The sequence below is a fragment of the Orbicella franksi genome, chromosome 13 (assembly GCF_964199315.1).
Source record: "Orbicella franksi chromosome 13, jaOrbFran1.1, whole genome shotgun sequence".
NCBI lineage: Eukaryota > Metazoa > Cnidaria > Anthozoa > Scleractinia > Merulinidae > Orbicella > Orbicella franksi.
Genome location: NC_138157.1, coordinates 22,028,689 through 22,041,192, shown reverse-complemented (window position 1 = coordinate 22,041,192; position 12,504 = coordinate 22,028,689). Strand labels below are relative to the sequence as shown.

The following is a 12,504-nucleotide window of genomic DNA, read 5'->3' as shown; positions in this document are numbered from 1 at the left end:
ATAGTGACTCTAGTTTCTCATAGAAAGACCACGCCAATCCACTTCTACAGCTGAATAATGAAATTACGTCAAATCTGACCACATTTCGAAAACCAAACTGCCATCTAGAACGAAATATCACTGGTCTGAACATAGGTAAATTACAGGTTATCAATTTGACACGTACAGTTTGTCATCAGAGGCTGCCGATCAACGAACTACTGCTATTTTGTTTCATACTGCTTTGAATATCTTGCAGTCGACGAAGCGAAGTCTTAAGAATAAAAAGAAATGCCTGATTTCAGCAACTGCTCCCCATGTTCACTGCGCGGGCCAGTTGTTGAAAGAGGGGATAGCTTTATCCAGCGAATAACCTGCTTTCCAGTGGATAAGTGTTGATTATTTATTGGATCAGTATAACTTCACTTTAAAATAAAGACAAATAGTTCTTTTAAGAAGGCATTTTAATTTCTAGTGTCTGGTTAACTGATGGTGTCCAAGAATTAAAACCGAACTCGAGCTCTACACACACAGTGTGCCAAGCCGACCATTTCACCAGTTTTGCGATACTTATGCAACATAGGAAAATACCGGTTTGTAAATACATGTTGTTCTGTTTGTTATGTTGATATCTTACTTTTGTTCGACAAGGGGCTTAAACAAGATCGTAAGTTTCATGCCACGAGAAAGAAAAACAAGGCACAGCAGACTTAAGGGCTGATATTTACATCGGTTAATGTTGCAGTTCCTAGAGAGAATTGAAATACGTTTTGAATTGTTTCACCCCAGTAGCTTCGGTTAGTCAAAGAGAAACAGGTTTTAAACTAGTGTTTCTTATGTGAATGGGTTTAAGTATTCTCGTCTCTTTTCAAAGAAGAAAGCATCAGGTTGCTTAGGGTTTAAAAGAAAGTTTGCTTCCTTTGGTTACAGCTCTCTAAGGAGGACATTCTGGCGCTGAGTATCATCACCTACATTGGCTGTGGAATATCGACGGCAGCTCTGATCATCACCCTTATTATATTCTTAAGCATCGAGTAAGTGAACAATTGTAATGCTGTGACACTGAGCTCTAGAGACGAGGGAGGTTGTTCCTCGTTCCTAATAAGAACTTGATAAGAGCTGAACTTTTCAATGTCATTAGGTAGGTAATATAACTAGTCCACTGAATAGAAGGGTATAAAATTAGAAATGACAACTTTTTTGTGTTCGTTTCAGATCACTGTCATCGGAACGACATAAGATTCATACTAATCTGGTCGTTGCATTACTTCTGGCTCATATACTCTTTCTGGCCGGTATAAAGGAGACATCCAGTCAGGTAATCAATCAAGTCAACTTAACAAATTGACGTCAGTTTTTCATGCGTCTGTCCTGTTATTGATCATGAATTTCGCCATAGCATTAATCAAAGTAGCTGTGAATCCACAAGGCGACAGCCGAGTGGATCCGCAGACTAATTTGACAATGTTATGACGAAATTCATTGTCAATAACAGGACAGACGCATAAAAACCTAATGTCATTTTTGTTTTTACGATAACAAATTGTCGAATTGTCCGCTCTCGCTCGTGACGCATCGCATAAATTATAAAATCATGTGTCTGTCCGCTTATTGACAATGAAAAGTGGCCAATGAGTGCGCAAGAATTTCTGCAGTTATCGTAGAAATCCTATTTGATGAACCATAAAATGCCTGAAGCGGGCTTACGAAAAGAGAACTTGATGAGGCCAGCCGGATGACCTCAGATTCAGTTGAAACTTTCTCTTCTCTTTGTCTTTCGTTTCTCCGCAGGTCCTTTGTGAAATTATTGCAGTGTTTTTGCACTACTTCTTCCTGACCGCGTTTACCTGGATGCTAGTGGAGGGATTGCATTTGTACTTGAAAGTTGTCCAAGTGTTTCGAACAGAGAATATCAAAATGGCCTACTACTATGTGTTTGGATGGTGTGAGTAAATACTCATTTCATGTCACAGTGCAAATACTTTAAAAAATTGAGTGAAGTTACCTGACGATAGAGAAATACGGAATACATTTTACTGTCAATCTATTGTATGTCAAAGTAAGTAACAACGGAGACAATAAGCAACTCTAAAAAAGTAGAGCAAAAACAGTTTGAATATCAAAAGCGATATTGGAACTTTAGGAGAGCACATTAGTTTGCTGCAAAACTTTCTCGTGTGTTTCTTGAAAAAACATCTTTTTCGAGTGCCTCTTGGTCTCATCTTTTTTGCTGCAGGTTTCTCAATCATACCAGTCGTCATCACATTCTCCATGAAGCCAAACAGCTATGGCAACAGCGAAGTGTAAGAAATTTGAAATCTTATTTACGGTATGAATTAAATGAAGGCTTTCTGAGAACACTTCTTATGTACTTTGTAGTTGCTGGTTATCTACTGAGGATGGAACCATCTGGGCATTTATTGGCCCTGTCATCGCCATCATTGCGGTATGTTTTGAAAATATGAGGAATAAAAAAGATCAAAAAACAAAACATAATCTTATTTCACATATCACTGTATTATTTAATGCGATAAAATGTTTCTTTTCTTTCCTCTTTGAGATCAGAGGTCCTTTGCTATTTTTACCAGTCAAATTTGTCCGGAAAATTAGAAAAAAAATTGCGAAAATTCCCCGTCTATTCGATTGGTAGAATGCACGACAAGAGAATCATCCAGTCTCCCGCAAATTTGAGCTAAGACAGTTCAATGTGACATACACGACGATTTCTAAGATCAAGGTCTCTCAACTCAAAATGGCCGACATTGTTGATCGAACGATTTGCACAATTTGGACGATTTGTAAAGATCCTGAAGATGTTTTTTGAAGCTGACAACAATCCGAAAGGTATGGGATGCTTTTATGTTTAGAATCGCGATTAATTATTGAATTATGTGTATAGAATCGTTTTTGGGAGCGTGAAGCTCAGAAACTTAGGAAAAAAGCTTCGTTTCGTCACAGGCAGGCCACTCTATGTGGCATCCTCCACTTCAAACTGGAATTAACGCCAAAATACTGAAAATCTAACCTGAATGGCGACGGTTGTTGATCAGTGAGATTTGTCTCTATCTCTTCGCCGAATTTGAGCTTCATCTCTCCAACACTTTCCGAGAAAATCGATGCTGAAATCACGAAAACAGCTCCTGCGGCAGCCCAGTGTTTACAGGATGTGTTTGCTCATAGATTAATATTTGTCTTTACATCAAATTCGACCAGAGGAGTGGAAATACAATGTTTTGCTTTTCCAACTCTTTCCCCCCCCTTTTTTTTTGTCAAATTTAATTTTTTTCTTCATTTTTTTTAAAGTACCACCAGCTTCCATGAAGGCAAAATTTTTTTTCTAGAGGGCACGTTTTATGCTCTTTTAAATGAGATATAGTAGATTATTCTCCTTTAAATATTTATTGAGATATTAAAGAAACACATGATACAACATTTTTTGTGCCTTTTGATGGAGACCCTTTTGGGCAGACAGAAATCCAAATTTCACTGCAGTAATTGTTTTATTTACTGGGGCAGCAATGAACCACTTCCACGATGCCACACAATAGCTGGTTTTCACATGACATCACCAAAATTCGAACTACAAAGCTATTGATCTTCCTGAGATTTTACTAAAATGATGTATAAGAGCAGCTGAAAACTAATATTCATACAAATTTTCGCTCCAAATGGGTTCTTGGTTTTGTGATACAGTGTGCTTGAATTTCTAAGCTTTTGCGTGACGTGACATTTACATGACGGCCTAGAGAGGTGTCATGATGGTTAAAAAAGTGACTTATTTCGGGGAACTTGGCTATCTGAACAGTTCTTGTCTTAGAAAAAGTATTATTTAAATGTTTTAGAGCTCCTCGAGGGATAAATTCATGCTTTTGTAGCAAAACTCAGTGACAGATGTTTCTGTTGGTTTCTGGCCGCCATGTTGGTGCCCATACGGATGGGCACCAGCATGGCGTCTCCATACAAATCTCTATAAATTTAGGTAAAAAATTTCTATGCGTACCTCGCATAAGAAAAATTGTTGTGACCAGAATTTTGGCGAGAGTCTTTGTATATTTACCTTCTTTCATTTCCCAGAGTCTGGACTTTATCTATTGACTGGTTTTGATTTTGATTTTGATTTATTTTGAATTGTGTGACACTGAAAACCAGCAATATTGAATATTTTTTGTATTTTTAATGTAAACAAAACACACCTCAATAGATCAATGACCATGCTGTAGTCTGTGGAGCAGGTTAGGGTTAGGGCTAGGGTTACGCAGGCTACCATGCTGAATTTAGCAAATAGGCAAAATTTCATAAGAATCCATTGGAAAAGCACAGAAATATAGGACCCTAAACTTCATATAATATATGAAGTTTAGGGTCCTATATTTCTGAAACAGTAGGAGTTAGTTATCTGGCCGTTCCTTGGTTACAACCATTCATTCCACTCATGATAGGGGACTTGTCAAATAATTTCGGAATCTTTGTCAGCAGTTTTACTTGTAAGGTAAGATGATGATGGCATTTATGGGATATTTAATTATGGAAACAAAAACCTTTGTTATATTTTTCTCTAGATCAACTGCTTTGTGCTGGGCATGGTGGTGAAAACGGTTGTGTATTCCGCTTCTGCTGTCAAAAGCTCTGACCACGAACATGTCAAGTAAGTACTTTTATGCAACACAAAAAAATCAACCTTATGTAAAAATATACTGTCTAACATAGTACATGCACATGTAAATGGATGAAACCAGTTCCCTTAGTGTGTTAGGCCTTGTGAGATAAGTCTTGTAAGCTGATCACAAACATGTTAAGTAAGTTCTTTTACGCAACACAAAAAATCAACCTTATGTAAAAATATACCTTCTAACATAGTAAATGGTAGAACACAGTTCCCTTAGTGCTTTGGTCAGCCTGGCAAGATAAGTTTTGAAAAGGCCATTGTCGATGAGAATATGTCAATCTGAGCCCAAGAGTCAAGATACTAATGACTTTGCAAAATGATTAACCTGGAAAAAAGTCCAGCAAAACTGAAATGTAACGCACTAATATCTGAGTTCAGATAAAACCAAAGGTACTTAGTACACTTGAAATGTATTCTGCCAAGGTACCTACTTGGCTAACCGGACATTTATAATGCATTATAGACTTCTGGCCTTTTACAAAGGCTTGACATAAGCATACGTAGGGACTTAGGCAGAAGTTGAGGAGAACAGTGAAACATGCATAAGCACTAAGCACAAGAATAACACAAATGAATACACACTCTCATTTTCTAATACTGTTGTAACTGAAATCACCAACAGATTAACATAACAACATAACTATAAGCATGAAAAGAAAGAAAAAGGCATACTGTCTGTTTTTCTTTTTGGTCCATTATTCGTGCTGAGAAAGTATAAATTCACTTAATGTAGATCTATGAGTTATGATTTGTTTTTCAGAGCTGGGATCAAGGGCCTGTTCGTACTCATGCCCATTCTTGGTGTGGGCTGGGTTCTTGGCCTGTTTGCTTTGAACAAAGGTACCATTGTGTTCGTGTACGCTTTTGCCATTGTCAATGGATTTCAGGTTAGGGTGGAAACTGTTAGAGACTCCTATGTCTTGATTGTTGAGTTAGCTGTTTTCATTTAATGCTTGCACATATGTGTATAAGCTGCATCCACCTCCTTTCACAAATCAACAGTGCACTCTCTGTCACTCATTTCTGGCTGTCTTGTTCAGTGTTTCATATACAAGTGTAAAAAATCTAAATTAATAGCCAATGTTGTTACAGTTCACTTGCATATTTAGAAGTACTTACATGTGATACGGTTTGAGTTAGTCCACTTTATTATATAGTCATGAGGATTTTACTAGAAAATACACCAGTTTATTCAAAACCACATCTGAAACCCCGAGTGGCATACTTTCCATATCCTTACTAGTGAGGATACTGATGGCACTATTTAATCCCACTTTTAACGGTTTTTGCACAAAACGAAAAGACAACTACATGGTGGTATGAAGTTACATAATTCATATCTTTGCGCCGTCATGTAATATTCTCTATATATCCTTTACTCTTATTAGGGTCTACTGATCTTCCTGCTGCATTGCGTTTTCAATGCTGAGGTATATCTAGTTCACTGATGAAGAGCATAGAACAGAAAAAGTCAGCATGTGAAATGGTGTAGAATCTTGATTGATTAATTCGGATTGGAGCCAGGTCTCCAAAACAGGCTGAAGTTTGGCAAGTTCAAGGAACCATTATCTATAACAAGGGCATAATTACAGTGATCAAAATTGTCATCTGTTTGTTTCTGTAAAGAAGATGAGTGTATTCTTACATTCATCTTACTTGGCTTTGAGGCCAAGGGAGTAAAAACAACAACAACAACAACAACAACAAAATTGAAATTCATCTCTCAATCCCCAAACTGAGTTTTTAAATTTATTTTCCTAAGAGATGTAGTCAAGAAAAAAGTTCAGTGAGAAATAGAAACAGGCCTGTTAGGCAGAAAAGATAATTTTTCACATATATATTTTAGGTGCGCCAGGCATTTCGCCGACAGAGAGAGAAGCATGCGCTCTCAAAAGAGAATGACTCTCAATACAATGCTTCCTTCTCACTCTCCGTAAGTATACACATACAGAGTATTTCTACATTAACATTCATCACTTAATTGCTTCTAGAGATTTCATGTTGAAACTATATACGATAGTGTTAGATAATGTTATTTTTTGATTATGTTAAAGTAGCATTAATTGCTATTCCGCTGACATGGAGTAGAAGGTTGAGGTGGGTTTGAGAAGCAAAGTGTATAGTGGGATTAGAGTTTGTACTTAGTTGCTTACAGGGGTGGATACAGGATTTTTCTTTGGAGAGGGTACACCACTAAGGAATGGGGTAACTGACTGGTGAGGTGAATAAATTTTAAAACCAAATACAAAGACGAAGGCTTCATTTTGGGATGGGGGGAGTGCATACCCCTTGCACCCTCCCCCTAGATCCGCCCCTGGGTTAGCAGGTGAGACTTTTTACGGTCAGCCTTCGCCGATTGCATACATAAAGTTCCTTTTTTTTTTTCGTTGTTCACTAGTGTTAGTTTTCGATTTCTTATGATTCTTTAAAGTGCCTATGAAGTAAAAAATAATTGCTGCTTATTTGAGAGGCTTTTCAAAGTAAAGAAGAATGACGTTTTCCTTTTTGGAATATCATTTTTCGTTTTAGAGATATTCACATTTTTTGTATTATGGAAATGAGGAAAGCGATGACGTCATAGTTCCGCTAAAACAGTACAACACTCAATCAAGAATATCTGTTGAAATATTAAAGCAGTGATCTTTAAACTTGGCACCAGAAATGTACATCACTAAAGAAACAAAATGACACCTGTCGTGCCATTGCCATGGCAACAGTTATGCCACTGGTCCTGTTTTAATTAAAACTAAAATTCCCAGATTTTATCTTAAACAAGGATCATCCACTCCCAACAATCTAATGGTGGGAGTCTAGACAATATGGAAACCATGTGTGTTCTGAGCAGGACCCTCTGTCCCTTAAAAGGTTTCAAATGGGGATATTTGGTTTTTCACAAAAAGAGACTGGAGCCAAGAGTGTCGCCATGGCAACAACATAGTTGGTGTCATTCTGTTTCAAATAAGCAGCAATTGTTTTTTACTTCATAGGCACTATATTGCTGTCATATAATCAGATTGCTGCAAGTTCCTATGTGTCACCAAGTACTTGTGTTAGAATACCCCATAACCCAAGGGTGACACCACTGCCTTGGTCGGGGGCTCACATTCCTGGTTTTAAGGGTTTTTTGTGTCCGGCTGTGGTTCACTTAGTTTTCGCACTTGTGAACAGTTTGTAACATCCCGGTAACACTTTATTGCTTTACAACTCAGTGCTAAATTGTCTGACAGACTAAAAGACCGAAGGACAGACGGATGGACAGACGGACTGATTAAATGATTGACTGACTGACTGACTGACGGGCTGGCTGGCTGGTTACCTGGCCATAGTTGCCTGGTTGTCTAGCGGAATGGCTGACTTGACACTTACATGAGTGTTGTTAATAGATACCTCAGCTCAGTGGCTTACTTCTTTTTCAGCCATCAGAGGACTCTGGGAGCAAAAAGTTTTCGAACTCTAATAGTTTTGAAAAACTCAAGGGTAACAAAGTTATTTGTTTCTTTGTAACTTAAATCTGTTAGCATTCATTTTGAGTTACCTGAAGAGCGTGGGCACCAATGAAATTGGTCATATATTGGACTCAGTGCTTGTGTATCACCACATGCCACTCAGATCATAACTAAGTGCTCCTTCCTAGTTTTCCTAGGGACAGGATACCGGGAAAGTAGATATGTATGGGTTATTGACCAAGTGTGAGGTCAAGATGGCCAAGTTCTTTTTTGCGTGTTTATAAACTCGCAGAAAAAAGAACGAGGCCAATATCCAGCCATCTTGACCGAGCAAGCTTGATCAATAAAGGATTTATTATGTAGCTTTCGGGGAAATTTTTCTTCCGGGACACGGCGGGTAGTACCGAGCGGGCAAGATAGTTCCATCTTGCCCGCTTGGGTAGCCAATCACAGCGCAGGATTTGATTCATCTTGCCCGCTCACGGAGCTAGCCATATAATAAACATGCATAGTTGCATCTCAGAAGAAAACTATGAATATGAAAGTGACTTTATTGTTGTGCCAATGGATTTAGCACCGCTGTGTTAATCGTGGACACAGTAAATAAAGAAATAGTCGATGAAAATTGAACATAACCGTATTGTAAATCCCAACCGGTGGAAAGCTGACCGATTAAGGTATTCTTTTTTCTTGTTACAGCGACAATTACTCTCAAACGTAAGAGCACAAGTAAAGTTGTTCAAGTCCAGGTAAATCCGCTCATTGTGCTTTTAACTTCTACGTCATACGGTCACGTAATCGCACTTAATGTAGAGAACGTAAAACTCACCTAGTACAGAAATTCTCAATGTTACAGTCTTTCGCTTGTTTGAGAAAAGAGCAGATCACTGCTGACACTTATTAGTGCCAAAGAAAATAACTTGATGCATTTAATAATGAACACATTCTATTTTGACTGACATTTCTTTGTAGCCTGTGACTGACAGTCGAGACTTCGCGGAGAGTTCGCTTCAGGTAAAACGGGCTTTCCAAGATAAAAGCGCCAGCAAGCTGTCTGTGACGAACGTACAAAATGAGACGTCTTTCCTGAATTGCCCCATGGTAAGATAGACAGATCGATAAAGTAAAATTAATATTGAAATGGTGGGGGGCAAATGACGGCCCATTACCCCCCGCCGGGGGGATTATGGACATACACGTAAGTAAGAGACGTAAGTGAGACAAATGTCGATTAGGTGACAAGAAGGTTTCGTTACCCTGTTGAGGGCAACAATGGAGATAGCTTGTAAGGGCTTTATTATTTATCGTCGATTTCATGCAGTAATCTGTTATACTTTCAAAAGATGATGGCCACTGTCTTCGTGGACTATCGGAATTGTCTTTTTGTTTCAGGAGTCTCAACAAAGTGTGCCACCACTGATCACACATTCGAGGAAGCAGGAAACAACAACTAAAAGAAACCGGCAGAGTTGCCACTAGTACGTTTTAAATCACTGTTAGATTAATTGAACCCATGAGAAAAAGACTTCAAAATAGTTTTAAATACCTATTGTAAAAACTGTCCTTCTATTGAGGGGAGTAGATATTGTAGCTGGCAAGGACTAGAATTAAGAGTAGCTATGTGGACATATGCCTGATTGATTTAGATAACAGCAGACACGTAAAGATTTTAAGGAAAACGACCAATTTTTTAAGTTTACAAGGCATGTTTCGACAGAACTTCTGTCATCTTGAGTTGAATGATTACAAAGCAAGTTGAATAATAAGTAGACAAAAATGCTAATTAAGACAAATAGTAACAAAAGAACGTGAAAAGGTGTAAATTAAAAGGATAATTTTAGATTTACATGGTGTAATTGCTGATTGAGGCAAGGTAGTTCTTTTTGAATATGGATAGCCTCCTTTATCTTGAGTTGAAAGCTGGTAGTGGCGTGATCTAAAATATGAAAGCGGTCTATTGAACACAATGAGCGACAACGTTCAGAATTCTGAAGATGTTTGAAAATGTGAGAGGCCTTATCAACGGCTAAGTGCTCACGCACGCGTGTGGAAAATGTCGGTTGGTTTCGCCGACATAACAGGCATTACAGCCCGCACATGTAAACTTATAAACCACAAGTGAACGAAGCCCGCCGGGGATAGGGTCTTTCACACCAAAAAGGTTACCTATCTTAAAGGAAGAAAAAACTAATTTGATGTCTAAATCATTACAACAGCGCTTGATTGAGTTTCAAATCTTCTTCTGAGTGATGACAGAAAAATGGCCTATGTACGGCAGCTTAAAGTAAAACGTGGGCATCATGAAAAACTATGGGGCATCATGAAAAACTATGGTTGGAAAATTTTCAATGCTCTAAAATTTTATTTTATCGTAGGTATGTTGACGACACTTTTTGTTTATTTCACTCGGAGCACGATGCTGTTATATTTTTTGACTACATTAACTCAAGGCACCCCAACATAAGGTTTACTATGGAAAAAGAACTTAATCGCAAATTACCCTTTCTAGATGTTCTTATTGATAATAGTGACACTAATTCTTTCCTAACTAGGGTTTACCGTAAGAAAACCTTTACTGGGTTATTAACTAATTATTTTAGCTTCACCTCGTACTCATACAAAGTAGGTCTCATTAGGACTCTTGTTGACAGGGCCTACAAGATCAACAACACTTGGTTGGGGTTACACGAGGACATAACCAAGCTTACTGAAATTCTCAAAAAGAACCTTTTCCCTGCCCATTTAATTGAAAAAGTGGTTAACCGTTACATCACTGGGACCCATAGCAATCATTGTCCCCGGGGCTACCCCCTTACCACCTCGCCCACGTTTTACTTTAAGCTGCGGTACATAGGCCATTTTTCTGTCATCACTCAGAAGAAGATTCGACACTTAATCAAGCGCTATTGTAATGATTTAGACATCAAATTAGTTTTTTCTTCCTTTAAGATAGGTAACCTTTTTGGTGTGCAAGACCCTATCCCCGGCGGGCTTCGTTCACGTGTGGTTTAGAAGTTTACATGTGCGGGCTGTAATGCCTGTTATGTCGGCGAAACCAACCGACATTTTTCCACACGCGTACGTGAGCACTTAGCCGTTGATAAGGCCTCTCACATTTTCAAACATCTTCAGAATTCTGAACGTTGTCGCTCATTGTGTTCAATAGACCGCTTTCATATTTTAGATCACGCCACTACCAGCTTTCAACTCAAGATAAAGGAGGCTATCCATATTCAAAAAGAACTACCTTGCCTCAATCAGCAATTACACCATGTAAATCTAAAATTATCCTTTTAATTTACACCTTTTCACGTTCTTTTGTTACTATTTGTCTTAATTAGCATTTTTGTCTACTTATTATTCAACTTGCTTTGTAATCATTCAACTCAAGATGACAGAAGTTCTGTCGAAACATGTCTTGTAAACTTAAAAAATTGGTCGTTTTCCTTAAAAGCCTGATTGATTGTTATTAATAGTTTTTATCTACTTGGCTTTGAGTTAAACGTACGATATCTATGTAATAGCCAGCAATATAAACTGACTACGTAGTTGGCAAAGTACTGAATGAATGGATCAAAGTCATGTGTTTGCACCGCAGACGCGTGGTGCATTTCACGCGTATCATGACTCAGTAGGATGATAATATCAGTTGTGATATCAGTGCATCATACTACAAATTACTAATACACTACATATCTTACTCCGTTTAACAGTGTTAGTAAGACATGTACAGCAATTATTGATATCTTTTAGCATAGTTAGTAGAGGGGAATCTAACAAACCGAGATTGAACGAAGCGATCCTAAACGTGTCTATAATGTGTACTTTCCGCTAAAAATAAGTCTACTTGTAAATCGTAGTACTTCCGATGATATTGTTCGGTAGTTTCCGAATAATCATATTGTTTTTTAGGCCTTTAAGGTAAACATCGTTCAACATTCAAGCAGAAAAATGTAAATATACAGGACTTCTGTATAAATAATATAGTGTTCTTGCCAGAGGAAGCAGAGAAACCGTAAACATAATAAGAGAGTGAAATAAAGAGGTCTTCAAATCACAAGTTGTTTTGTTTTGTGCTTGGCGTCATTTTGGAATGCACACAATATCGCAATCATCCCATAATTTTGCTTAAGAGAGAGACGCCAATGTCGTTTGACGTTTGCCGCGTTTGATTGGTTTCGAAATTGACATCGCGGCACTGAAATGAGTCGCTCACTTACGCTTCAAATTTCAGAACTTAACAGCGATGAATTGCTGCTTAACGCTTAGTTATTTGAACAGTCCAGACAACTTTTGCAGTATACTAGTTCATCCCTACGTTCGCGCGAAAATTTACCAGTGGATAGATTTTCTTAAAATTTTTACTGCGCATGCAGTCAGATGATGAATTACTTGTGTCAGAAATGCAAACAA

General features: G+C 38.1%; 1 protein-coding gene across 1 annotated transcript in view; it reads left to right on the top strand.

The window, feature by feature from the left end:
* Positions 1 to 9,570, top strand: part of LOC145465854 (uncharacterized) — a 46,401-nt gene extending 36,831 nt beyond the window's left edge. Inside the window, exons 19-32 of the mRNA XM_081449610.1 lie at positions 455 to 572; positions 910 to 1,013; positions 1,195 to 1,297; positions 1,771 to 1,924; positions 2,216 to 2,282; positions 2,359 to 2,425; positions 4,539 to 4,624; positions 5,406 to 5,532; positions 6,034 to 6,075; positions 6,492 to 6,578; positions 8,062 to 8,122; positions 8,791 to 8,840; positions 9,064 to 9,192; positions 9,484 to 9,570. Of these exons, the coding sequence (XP_081305736.1) occupies positions 455 to 572; positions 910 to 1,013; positions 1,195 to 1,297; positions 1,771 to 1,924; positions 2,216 to 2,282; positions 2,359 to 2,425; positions 4,539 to 4,624; positions 5,406 to 5,532; positions 6,034 to 6,075; positions 6,492 to 6,578; positions 8,062 to 8,122; positions 8,791 to 8,840; positions 9,064 to 9,192; positions 9,484 to 9,570 (1,282 nt within the window). The remainder of the gene's footprint in view (positions 1 to 454; positions 573 to 909; positions 1,014 to 1,194; positions 1,298 to 1,770; positions 1,925 to 2,215; positions 2,283 to 2,358; positions 2,426 to 4,538; positions 4,625 to 5,405; positions 5,533 to 6,033; positions 6,076 to 6,491; positions 6,579 to 8,061; positions 8,123 to 8,790; positions 8,841 to 9,063; positions 9,193 to 9,483) is intronic.
* The last annotated feature ends 2,934 nt before the right edge of the window (positions 9,571 to 12,504 follow it).